This window comes from Schistocerca americana, chromosome X, assembly GCF_021461395.2.
Source record: "Schistocerca americana isolate TAMUIC-IGC-003095 chromosome X, iqSchAmer2.1, whole genome shotgun sequence".
NCBI lineage: Eukaryota > Metazoa > Arthropoda > Insecta > Orthoptera > Acrididae > Schistocerca > Schistocerca americana.
In genome coordinates, this window is record NC_060130.1 from 302,422,914 (window position 1) to 302,436,656 (window position 13,743).

At 36.2% G+C, this 13,743-nt stretch overlaps 1 protein-coding gene across 2 annotated transcripts in view; it reads right to left on the minus strand.

Moving 5' to 3' along the window:
- Window positions 1–3,089: 3,089 nt before the first annotated feature.
- Window positions 3,090–13,743, minus strand: part of LOC124555025 (transketolase) — a 160,329-nt gene continuing 149,675 nt past the window's right edge. For both annotated transcript variants that reach the window (XM_047128778.1, XM_047128779.1), the window contains exons 9-11: window positions 5,144–5,283; window positions 3,571–3,802; window positions 3,090–3,338 (exon numbers count right to left, since the gene is read on the minus strand). In XM_047128778.1, coding sequence (XP_046984734.1) covers window positions 3,172–3,338; window positions 3,571–3,802; window positions 5,144–5,283 — 539 coding nt within the window. In that variant the 3' untranslated portion in view covers window positions 3,090–3,171. The remainder of the gene's footprint in view (window positions 3,339–3,570; window positions 3,803–5,143; window positions 5,284–13,743) is intronic.

The following is a 13,743-nucleotide window of genomic DNA, read 5'->3' on the forward strand; positions in this document are numbered from 1 at the left end:
GCAGACGGTACTTTCCATTGTAAAAGTTATTGGGGTTTCTTCCCACTCCATTCACAAATGGAGCACTGGATGAATGATTGTTTAAATGTGCATGCTGCAACTGATCTAATCTTGTCCTCACAGTTGATATGTAGGAAGTCTTAGCATATGGCAAAGATTCACAACATATATCCGGTTCTTGAAACTTTGTAAGTGGGGTTTAATGGGGTAGTTTTCATCAATCTTCAAGAGTCTGCCAGTTTAGTTTCTTCAGCACCTCTGTGACACTCCCATGGGTTAAACAAAACTTTGATCATTTGTGATGCTCTTCTCTGTATATGTTCAATATCCCCTCTTAGTCCTAATTGTCATGGGTTCCGCACACTTGAGCAATATTTTAGAATGGAATGCAAAAGTGATTTGCAAGCAAAACGGATCCTCTAGTGATTTGTAAGCAATCTCCTATGTAGACTCATTGCATTTCCCCAGTATTCTACCAATAGTCTTTCTTTATAAGTTTCTTTACAGTGACTATGCAGGGGAGGGTCCTTCCCATTATGAACTGTCCTGGGTACATTTCTAGCCCATACATGGTCAAGCATTCTTTTAACTTGAGCCGTAGTTACTCTACATGGTCCTGTCCTGTCCTGTGCTGTGCTGTGCTGAAAGTTTCAGGTTCCTCATCAAGATACGACATTACTGCCTCTCTTGCTTGCTTGACATGTAAATCTTTCTACTTGCTTCAGTAGCCCTTTGTACTTTGGTAATCATTGTTTCCACAACCATATCATGGTCACTGATACCTGTTTTTATGTGGACATCCTCAAAGAGGCAGGTCTATTTTGACATTATTGTGTGTGAGGTTCTAAACAATCACAGGTAGTTTTCAGAGAAAGTATTTAGTAATGTTGTACAGGTTGTCTTGTCATGCCCACTACTAACAAAACTAATTTTCCCAATTGATTGTTGGACGATTAAAGTCTCCACTGATAATATCAGCACGATTGGGAAACTTACACATAAGCGAAAAGACATTTTCTCTAATTTAGCATTTTATTCCCACCCCTGGCTTGCCCAAACAATCTCATTCCCTCCAATTTTCTATCTATTTGGATTTGAGAGTCTTGTCCGTTGTGACAAATGCACCACCTCTAGTTCCCATTAGCTGTTTCAATACACACTTTAATTTTCCCCAAAAATCTCACTACTACCAATTTCGAAGTTTCAACCAGCTTTCTGTACCTATTACGTGAATTTTACTGCTTTTTCAGGAGAACTTAAAGCTCTGGCACTTTGTTGTAAATGCTTCAGTAGCGAACTACAAGGATTTTAATGCCCTCACCAGTGGAAGGGACGGCATTCTTTTAGATCTTACACTTGTACTTCTGGGTCTCAAACAACTGTCTTGATCTGGACTGGATAAAGAGTTGCCCAATTTTTTTTTTTTTTTTTTTTTTTTTTTTTTTTTTTTTTTAACACACAAGTTCAGCCATTCAGTCAGCTCTCTGGGCAGCAGCCTCTGATACACAGCACACACCTGACCCATTTAGGACGACTCTACAGTTCTAAACCCTACAGCCCAGTAAAGTCTATGTTCTCACAGAAACTTCAAAGTCTCTGGTTCAGTCCTTCCACTCAACTGAGAACAGAGGGCGACCATCTGTTCTGGGGACTATTCTGCACACTGTCAGCTTCGTTTAAACTCCCTGGTCAAGGTTCGTCTCATCATCATCATCATCATCATCATCATCATCATCATCATCATCATATTATTATTATTATTATTATTATTTCTTTACTTTCTCAGACGTTAAGTCTGGTTAAAAATGGAAAATGACACGGACCTTCATCAAGCGTCACTTCCTTTTAACTGTACGGTATATGTTACATTGCATTTAGGAACTTTCGGGTAGTTGAACAAGTGTCAATAATTACAGATTTCTGTAGTTGTATATATAAGTTTGGATGTAGCTGTATTGCATTGATGTACTGGTGGATATTGTGTGGTATGACTCCTGTAGTTGATAGTATAATTGGTATAATGTCAACTTTATCCTGATGCCACATGTCCTTGACTTCCTCAACCAGTTGGATGTATTTTTCAATTTTTTCTCCCGTTTTATTTTGTATATTTGTTGTATTGGGTATGGATATTTCGATTAGTTGTGTTAATTTCTTCTTTTTATTGGTGAGTATGATGTCAGGTTTGTTATGTGGTGGTGTTTTATCTGTTATAATGGTTCTGTTCCAGTATAATTTGTATTCATCATTCTCCAGTACATTATTATATTATATTATATATTATATTATTATTATTAAGCAAAGGGAAAGGAAATAAGTAAAACATATCATTCAAAATTCATGGGTGTGTATATTAATCAGAACTTCTATTAGAAATCAGATCTTCTAGACCTCCTCAAACATTTGAGTTCATGCACATTTACTCTATGTGTAACTTCTGATACTGGTGATTAAAGCAGTAGAAAATTAGTTTACAAATAGCCTCTCCACTATAAGCAACTTAACCTTACTCTTGCACAGAAAGGACATTGAGTTTTGGCAACTTACTTGTGGATTTAGAGTGATGGCAGTAACTAAAGTGTTTGTTTGTTTGTAAAAACAAATAAAACAAAAACAAACAAAACAAACAGCTCCTTCACCTGCTACAAATCTGACTCTTCGATTGTATGTATGTGGTTTGGTTAAATTTATCAATTTTTGTAGAGGACTAGGATTCAAAGAGGAACGATGTAGTCCTGTAAATGACCCACATGTAGCCATGTTTTCACAGAACAAAATTATCTTATTTGTAAATCTACTGACGTGTTCAACATCATAACGCATTTTCACAACTATGATCCACTGAACACAGAATTTCATTGTACAAGGAATATGTGAACATACCATACCTTACTTACTACAAAGCACAGGGGTATGGGATATAGAGAACCTGTAAACAATCAACTTACACCAAATACAATATCTCTGAGAGTGTACCTATATTTTGCCAAAATTTCTTTACCTTCAACAACATATTACTTTATTAGGTTTAATAAACACAATCTACATCCCATCCAAATTTTAGCAAACACATAATAAAAAACACGCAATAATGTTGGACATCTTTTATTGCTTTTCTCTCAATGACAGAAATAAGGAATGTAAACTGACAATGTAACTGTGCACAGCTCCTTAATGAAGAAGGGAGTTAACTGCTTTTGTAATGCACTTGGCCCCAATTCCGAACTGTTCCAGCAATACATCTGAAGGCCCAGACCTTGGAATGCCTGTAACTGCCAACTTCTTCACAGTAATATTTTCCTGAGCTACAACAGAGAGGACTGCTTCACCAATTCCACCTGTAAATACACAAATTTTCATAGTAACCCAAACACATGTAGATCATAGGAAAAGTCATGTCATTAAGAACACATGTTGGTAATATTTTGAATTGCTGTCTTAATTAAATTCAACAAATATTTTGGTAATCAACTGTTGCGAGAACCTGTAGCAGAGCGTCACATCGGGAACCTACAGACTATAAATACAAGAACAAAAGGTTCATAAAACTCAATACAGTTTCTTACAAACCTTCAGGATAGTGGTCCTCCACAGTAACTATTTTGTTGCCTGCAGCTTTTGCATTCTTGATTATAGCTTCAGCATCAAGAGGTTTTATCGTAAAAGGGTCAAGAACTCTGACATGAATTCCTGATTTTGCAAGTTCATCAGCTGCTTTGAGGGCTTCATATAGTGTGACTCCAGCACCAATAATTAGAACTTTGTCATTGGAACTTTGTTTCACAATGTGAGCTTTTCCAACCTAAGGAAAAGGAAAATCAATGAGACGCAAATAGTGACATTCCATACACAAAACTTGAGCAATGAAGTGCTAATGAGATTCTGATTTCAAAAGGTAATGCAATAAAATTGCCATACAAAATAAACTGCAACCAGTTAAATAAGGACTACTGTTAACTAAAATTTTGTACTTTACCAATAATTTTCAAAAGACAAGAATGAACAAATCTATGACAACATTATGAAATGGATAGTTGATACCATATAGCAGAGATTCTGAGTTGCAAATAGTCACAACAGAAAGACTGTCTATGTGAGTTTTCAGCAAACAAGGGCTTTGTTGGAAATGGGGGCGCACGCACGCATGCACAAAAACCACAGTCCCTGCTGCTGAGGCCAGCAGCCAGAAACTGTTCGTGTGTGTGAGTTGTGGTTTGTTGTGCCTATCTGTGACTCAGCATCTCCACTATATGGTGAGTAGCAATGATCCTTTTCATAACAGTGTTACATTCAATTCCATTGTTTCAAATCTATTATGAGTTCCGCCTGCTGTAATTCCACAGCAGACAGATCTGTATAAAGTCACTCTGGAACAGTGGAATAATAAAAACCACTTTTTAAAAATGAGGTGGTTACATTTTTCCACTTTGTCCTACACAGTAGGACTATCAATACGAAGTTAGTGGTAGTTAATAAGAGTGCATTAACTGCACATAAAACTGCAACCTTCATTGATGCTACTTTCCCTAATTTCTTTGCTCCCTTCTATTTTACTAACAAATTAAACATCACTTCTCAGCCATTCCTTACTGATTGATGCTCTCTTACTGCAATCAATCACTCACTCACTCACTCAATCCAATCACCCCAACCAATCTAATCCAATCCAATCCAATCCAATCAAATCCAATCAAATCCAATCAAATCAAATCCAATCAAATCCAATCAAATCAAATCAAATCAAATCAAATCCAATCCAATCACTCACTTTCATAATTTAACTCCATTTTTCCATGCATTCCCTTTATTTCATTGCAATGTGCATGCATGCTCCTTTAACAAACTGGATTTGTTTTTCATTGAGAGATGTATTGAAGGTTGTGAGCACACTCTGTGGTTCACAATGTGTGAATTACTGGAGAAAACTAAGGGAAACCAATAGTAACAAGTTAACAGGCTGTGATTGTATCCAATGAACAAGCTAACTATTTCCAATACAGCTTCTAAGCAAATTATTTATACCTAACACCAGTTGTTTATAGGAAACAATTACAGTATCATACTTCAAATAAAAAAATATCATTTTTTAATAAACAGAACAAAAAAATTAATAACTTTGACTCGAATATTCTCCTTTACTTACCTGGAAATTTTCATCATTCTTGTACAATATCGATGTGGATGGACGGGACGTACGAATGAAACAAACTCCTTTAGTATTTGCAGCCAGCTCAACAGCACGTTCACAACTGACTGCATCACTTGGATAAAACACAGTTGACCCTGTTAACATACTACCAATTAATGTCTCAGGAAAAGAAGACGAGCAGACAACTAAATATCAGTACCTTTCTCCAAAGGTGCAAACACATTGGTATGGTGTCAACAAATCCATAACCAAGTTCTTCACCGTGTGGTGCTACATCGATTTTTAAGTCCTCATTGTAATGCCTTATGATCCATTATTTGATTTGTGAGAAAACTTCTGGTGCAGTAAACACTGCGGAAAACTGCAGACTGTATAGAATGGTTTAGTTACATCAAAGTTGACTAACGGGCTCAATAACCGGTTGTTGAAACAATGCTCAAGCAGTATTTAGAGGGGATTTGAAATTTTATCATTTCCAATAAGATTATTTTCTAATTATTCCCACAATAAGTTCATCAGTACCCCATATGAAAAAATTTTGGCATTAAATTTCAGTCTCCTAGCCATCACTTTTTATTCACGTGTGCTCACCACAGTGACTAATTGTATTGATCTTCATATTGTACCACATACAGACATCATTACAATGAAAAACATGACAGTATTTGTATTAATTTACAATCCGTGTTCATGGCTTGGCAGGACACAGATTCAACATATTGGCAATATAACTTGTACTGTCAATGTTTAAAACAGATTTCCTTACGAACTCCACATTACAACATTTTGACACTACTTTTCTTTTAATATTGAATGCTGTACCATATTGCACAGAACTTGGGTATGGATTATTTGACACACCAGTATATGTTTGTCAAGATAAGATAAGTATAGAAGTTCTACCATCTTTTACATTAAAACTTTAAAGGAGAAGGTTGAATAAAAAACAGTATGAAGTTGCAAATGTCACTGGAATGAAATGGCAATTAAAAAGAGAAAAGCACACAACAGCATGGAAATTATTGAAGCCCATTTATAAATAAAAAGGTTAGGGAGTGGGCAATGAAGTATCTAAAACTGCCACTGTCAGACAAATCTTAAAGAGAGTGTCACTATTATCATAACCAACTTTTGCCATAATGTCCCCTGTATAGGCAAAGTCTCAGCCTTAAATATCTGGGCCTTACACTCAATGAAGGAATAACAGCAAAATTTGTAGCACCACTACCAAAAGCATCACACTTAACCATATTGGTGTTTTCCCACTAAAGACTGGTGACAAATTATCAAATTTAATTAGCAACAGCTAAACCCATCGAGGATATCATTGGTGCAAAATGAAAGGTTATCTTTAGCTTCTTTCAATATCAGGTAAATTTGCATCTCTTAGTATACTGAACATTGTTTCACAGGTGTAGTTCCACAGCACTCTTCAAACAAGGGGTGCTACAAAGGTTTTATAATTCACACTAATGTTCAATACACAAAAACACAAGGTTGTAAAGCCAACAACCGCACACACAGGCATCAACTGAAGTGGTATTAAAAAATGTATCTCGTCCCATGGAAGACTAGCTTACAGAATGATCTACCAGGTCAGAATGTCAATTGGCAATATACCATAGAGGGACACCTCATACCCACAGGTTACAGCTTTTTAAATGGGAGCTCCCAACAACTGTTTCAATTTTTCTGAAGCATTCTCTAACATTTACCACTTAATCTCTGTATTTGTTATTAACTATCTTTACAAATAACAAAACTTATTTACACTCTTCCACACAAGCCCTAATATACATGTAGTTGCTGAACTATAACTGAAGTGTAAATAACGGTGTGTGAAATTTACGATGAGGAGTTGCTTCCAAATTTTAACAACATACTACTACAAATATTCACAACTAAATAACTGTATAGTTTAAAACTATCTGTCTGTTGCCAGTTAGAGTCACTTCTAGAAGAGAAAGGAAAGTTGAAGAGGAAGTAAATTCTCTTCAAACATTGAGCTCTAAAATAAATTTTGGAATATTGTACCTCAACAGAACTTAATGAAATGAAAGCTATGAAATCTGTAAATTTCTGACACTTCATTGCAGAGGAAACTCAAATATGATAACCAAAACCTTAATGGAAATTGGAACTGAAGTGTGCACACAAGCAAATTATTAGTGATGTTTACAAGCACGAAGTTCTCAAAGGAAGCTTAAAAATTGAGGTTAATTCTTTTTGATGAGGCTCCTGCATCCTTTCATGTCAGTTATACAACATTTGTTATGAAGCAGGTAAAAGAAAATATTTTTGCTGTGAATGGAAGAAAGAAGATATGCAGTATTAGATTATTCACAATTTCATTTCTATAATATTTAAGTTAATGGCAAAAAAACAGGACATACAGAAGAAAAAAAAATACTAGCAATTAATGAGAAGCTGGGAATTACAAATAGAGCCACTTGAGAAATTAAGATTTTTCACAAGGGGAGCCTGTTAATGACACAAAGACTTTTCACTGAGAAGTTTATCAAGATTATATTTTGCATCAGGTCAATTGGCAGCAAAATAAAGTGTATTTAAAATATGATACAAGCACAGTGTCCCTGTTTGGGAACCGACACCCACACAAGCACGCCCCAGTCACATGATGCTCCAGCCTGATGCCAGGACAGTATGGCAGCCGGCATATCAGTTTTAGACAACAAACTAGAAGAATTACAGGGGGCCTCAGAAAATATTTTACAGCATTTAGCATTTCAGACTGCTGTGCCAGCAACATCTGCTCACTGAGCTGCACTAATTCAGACTGATACCTTGCAAAGGAAATGCAGTGCACCAGCTAACCAATTCACATACTGCTGCTCAACATTAGTGCTGGAACAGCCTACTGCAGTTTATGTGCTAGACTATGCTCTTTTTTACAGACTAACAACACTTAAATTTACCAGATATGAACTCTCAGAACAATTTAAGTTCGCTGTACGGTGCGGAAACAAATGTGGTATGCAATTAATCTAACAGAAGTGACTGTTCTATCATTTCCCCATCAAACTAACTTGTGACAGGTAAGTGAACAATACATTGCAATTTTTCTTTATATAACAAAAAAACTTAAGTTACTTCATGTAGGACAATCCGAGAGCACACACAGAAACAAAATGTCTACGACAGACCTAAAAGGCATTTTTTATGGTAGCAACTAAACCAACATTGAGCTACAGTATCTGAAATGATCAGCTGATGCACTACCATTATTTTTTTAAAGGTTTTAGTCAGAGTTTGTGCACAGTTTGAAAGTGCTAAATGGCACAATTATTTTATATTACTTTTTTGTGTGGTGATCCCAACTAATCCAGTCAATTCAACTAAAATCGATATGCCGCCTACCACATTGTCCAAGTATCAAGTCTCAGTGTCATGTGTAGGGTTCCCATTCATACCCACTTTTCCAGAACAGTTCCAAGTTTTAACAAAAAGTCATGGTGTCCTCAAACACTCTTAGGGGAGAGACAGAAATGTCCCAGATTGTCATTTTATGTAATGTAACCTTTTGTACCTTTCTAAACTAAGCACCTTTCTTCATCTGAAGTTTTGGATCATCAGCATTCACACTAAAAGATGAAATTAGTTGTCAAATATGATATTATATCAATTCTTTCAGAAACTTTACAGTACCACAACCTTGTTGTGAACTGCATGTGTTCTGACTTTGGTGTGTTGGTGGCAGTGACTTAGATAATAATAAGATTCACAAATTGCTATTTTAATCATTGGGAGCAAGTGCAAACAGTAAGATACAGCACAAAATCCAGTTTATTAAAGGACATGGAGAGACCACTGTATGTACAGCTTACGGTGTGAAATCTATCACTGGACACTGAGGATGCACAATGGTTGTGTCACTAAGTTCAACAAAGCTGCCCATCAGATGAACTCTTCAATATCAAAAACTGGTAACTATTTATCAGTTACTGATGCACAACCAGAGCTTCTAAGTCCATGGATTGCACAACTGACTTTGTCAAATCACTGTTCAACAAGTAGTTCACCTGCTCGCAGACAAAAATCTGCCAGGAAGTTTCAAAAACCAAATTGATTATATAAAATATTTGATCAGACTAACATACACAACTCATGATTCAATTCCATCAACAAGTCTCTTCTCAATGTGACTGCACCATTTACTATCAAATAAATAACAAAGGAATCACACTATTTCATTGATGAAAGATTCTTCCAGCCATGTGTACTTAAAGCGGATTCATTTAGTGGTTAGGTTTTACCATACAGATAAAGATGTTTTAATATGAGTGTTGTAGTGGGTGAAATGTGATGCTAAAAGAGCAGAGCATTTGATGTAATATGTCTTAGGATTCTGAAAGATTTGATCTTCAGAAAGATCAGCAGCAATTTTGACTCAACACTATTACTAACTATAGAGAAAAAAGTAAAGGTAGAATGACTAAGCTGCAAGAAAAAGTGTCGCAGTAATTTAATAGACTTAGGATGTCCTGGTCCTATTATGCGCAATGTTGTCCAAACTGGCACAGACAGATTACCCACTGATACAAAGCACACAATTGGTGGAATTAACCATTTCCATATTTATGCTGCACATTTTGAAAAACTAAAATCATTCTGCAAATTCACTTAAGTGGATCACAAGAAACTAAGATCATAATAAAACTAGATAGTTATCTCTTCTACCAGCTGTTTAAAGAGTCTGATGTTTCCCAAGCATTAAAATGATACAAGTATTTTCTGTCCCTTGGAAAGGGTCTTAGTACCCTGAATTTTTTTTTCTCCTCCAAATATCCACTCTGTCCTAGCCTACAGTTCCTTTCAAGCCAGCTACATATTTTTTTCCACAGCTTTCAGTGCACTGAAGAATAAAATATAGCTCTAATTGATATTCCAAACAAAATAAATATGCTGCTTAGCAAATCAGGAGTCAGAAAATCAAACATTTGAAATCTGTAGCAAAACAGCAGCTACACGAGTTGAAAATGAGGGGCTACTAACATCATCAGTTCAATGGAATCACCACAGTTTTCTATGTACCTGCACTAGATACATTCTTGAATAGTGTGAAAACTTACGGAATCTCTGCAGCCAACGGAATTGATTGCCCTGAAGAAAACTATCAGCTGTAATATTTTTGTGAAGTCCAGTGCCATGAACTTCATTATGGATGAAACAGAACCATTTGAAAAGTAGTGTTGTGTAAATAAATACTGTGGAGATAAACTGTGGGCTGGAAGGGGAACTCAAATGTTCGTGTCGCTGAAAAATGACATGACATTTTTACTCTTTTTACAATGAGCAAGTATGCCTGAAACTTATCAGAAGCTTGGTTGAAATTTTGCTTCCGTTTCCAGTTCTAAGGCATCTACCAAAAAGATTTTTCAGCAATTAATGCTTTGTGGACAGATGAGGAAAACCAGACAAGCTAAAAATGGTAAATGCTCTGGAAATAATAAACCTACATTTGTTAGCTTCCTCTGTATGGGCTTCTACAATTTGATACTTAATGAAAAAACTTCTAGAGCAATACACAGCACCAAGAAGTACTCGAGTACCAGTGAATCATACTATCGTCTTTGATGCAAAATTTGTGACATTTATATTTACATCCAAATTGCACATGCAATAGTGCTGTTAACAGCAGTGATACAGCAGATTATCCTAAAATAAATTATTACAATGCCAATACTGAAAGTAATCATATGAAGCCCTGATTGTCATTTATTTGTCTAGATGTTCTGTGTATTATTTTGGAAATGTCCTGCATTTGGTTAAAAATAATACGATAACCCTAATCAGATCTATATTTTTCTTTGAACTCACCAGTAGGACCTACAACATTCTCAAACTCACCATCTTCATCCTCTCCAAGACTACTATCCAGTTTCTGCCACTGCCCGCATAACTGTAAAAATCATCTAGAGTGTCAGGTGCAAGTGGACAATATCAGCCCAGAAAGAAACCCGTGTTTGGAAGTATAACTAAGCACTTGGGGCATTACCTCTACAGGCACAACTGTATGGTATAATAATTATTATTTACCAAAATAATGACCGATCAGTGCACTTTTTTCCCTGGAGACTACTGTAAATTTACTAAACAAGAATACAAACATTTTGTTAGCATTTGAAAAACTTTGTACGTTCTTCATCATGTGGACTACAGCACTGAATTTTTTCCTCTGTATCACTCTTCCTCTTATGGAGAAAATTTGCATTTTACACACTGGATCAATTAATGTTCATCTTACACTCACAATAGTTTCTCACAAACAGCTTTGTCAAAGGCTGTCTGATCCAGAGTCTTCTCACCGTGCCAGTGCTACACTACAACAGCAAGATCAGGCACTCAATATCCATGCCAAATCATAACTTTACACTTTTGTACCTTTAGTAAGGGGGAATGAGTCAATGAGTGGTAAGAAGTGACTGCAACATAACTTATCGTACTCACAGGACTACAGTAGGAAGGAGGGAGCAGTATAGCACTGACATAACAATTGATAACATGATTTATAATGTATGCAACTGTCAACACTGGACTTTTATTCACTCCATTTCTGATTACTGGTGGCTGGCCATAGGGGTATTGGTTCCAGAGCAATACTGAAGACAGCACTTGTTTCACATTTTAAACATCTTGTAGAAAGGCCAACAGTAGTAAACATGAAGTGCTGTTGTTAAATGGTGTTTCAATTAAGTAAAAATATATGTATATTTTTCACATTTCCTGGACAAGGATTCCCCCCCCCCCCCCCTTTTTTTTCCTTCACACAAAAAGCAGTAAACAATTTTATCCCTCCCCTTGGAAGTCCCTAAATCACACTTTACCTCCATCTTATATAAAATGCTAAATTAACAAAAAGAGCAATAAATTCTCTTACACAGTTAACATTATTTCCCTATTTCCCCATAATCTGTACTATATGGTTTAAACCCTGGTGGCAACAGTCATTTCTGAAAAGCAACACCTTTGTAGAAATTTAACTGACTGAGTGCCCATTAATGTTTATTAGAAGAGCAGTTCAAAAGAAGGATGAGCAGTGATACATGATTTCACCAAATGTAAATTTAAGTGCATTTTTTATTCTATCCACACAATAAGAAACAGCTACCAGAAAAACTGGTAGCTTTCCATTTATAGAGCAGAGGCTCAAAATAGCACTGGTTCAGCAGTCTAATAATCTCTAAAAACATTTTGTCAATTAGTCTGAATATTCTCCGCACACAAAACCACGTACCATCCTAATTAAAGCAGCAGCCTAATTATCCTCGGTGAATTTCACTTAATACCAATAAATCTTATGGTTGCGTAGACATATGTCACACAATCAATCAAGCACAGCTCACACAAAATAAAAGAAATAGGAAGGAAGATTAGGATTTAATGTCCTATTGGTTGAGAGATCAGAAGAGGCTCAACAGAAGCTCAGATTAGGGAAGGATGGGAAAGGAAACTGGCTGTGTCATTTTCAAAGGAATAAGCCCAGCATTTGCCTTACATTATTTTGGGAAACAATGGATAAACCTAAAATCTGTATGGCCAGGCTGGGATTTTAACTACCACCATGCAAGTCCAGTGGCTTAGCACAGTGCCACCATACTTGTTGCTTGCACAAATGTTGATACAACTGGAGGAGAGATGCTGTGTCCACATCACATGCCCATTTTAATCTTCAGTGCATTACATAACTTAGGCATGGCAATTAAGTGTGTATATATTAGAAAACCTTAGGCCAACATAACTCAGAAGATTAAATATGTTATGCAAACAGTTAACATGAATACACACAAACTTTTTAATAAAAAAATCTTTTTGGGTGGTAATGTAATGTCATGATGGGTGGAATATAAATAATCCTCCCCCAAAGAGGCTGGAGAAAGACCAAAAAATTGGAAATCATCCAAAAAATAGCAATATATTGAGCCATTACGGTAAGAACATACTATTAATACTAACTGCGAAAGTGACCACATCTAATTCACTGCCTTGAGGAATGCAGTCCTCAAGGAAAGTTAAACAACAGGATTTCACTGACTCCTCCACACAAAGTTAAGCATAGTTCCAAGATCAAAGGGACCATTCATTAGGTGATGCCAGTGCAGGGAAGCTTGTTGTATTAAACTCTTTGACAGTGATTATAAAAAATGGTGGAGTGATCTCTCCCAAACGCATGCTGGAAGTGCTCCCTTGATTATACGATCAAAAAAAATTGCAGTTAACTATTCATTCTAAGATTGAACTTGTGCAGTTGTTTTCAACCTACAACAGGGGTAGAAAATTTACTGCCTGACAAGAAAAAGTGAAGCACCAGGAGACATGGTCAGATGCCAGTGTAACTTCATATATGTACAAATCACCTATAGGTAGATTAGAGTGCCAAGTCTCAGTGACAGCTGGGATGGCCACCAAAGTACATTAGTGTTGTTTGGGTTTAGTGCTGTTACCAGGCCTGATAGTGTATATTGGGGTACATGAACAGCATTAGATGTTGAGCTATCACTGTCTAGGGGGCAGACAGTGTACTTTTATGATACATCATTATCAACAGCTGATAAAGAGTTTGAAAGGGCCCTCAA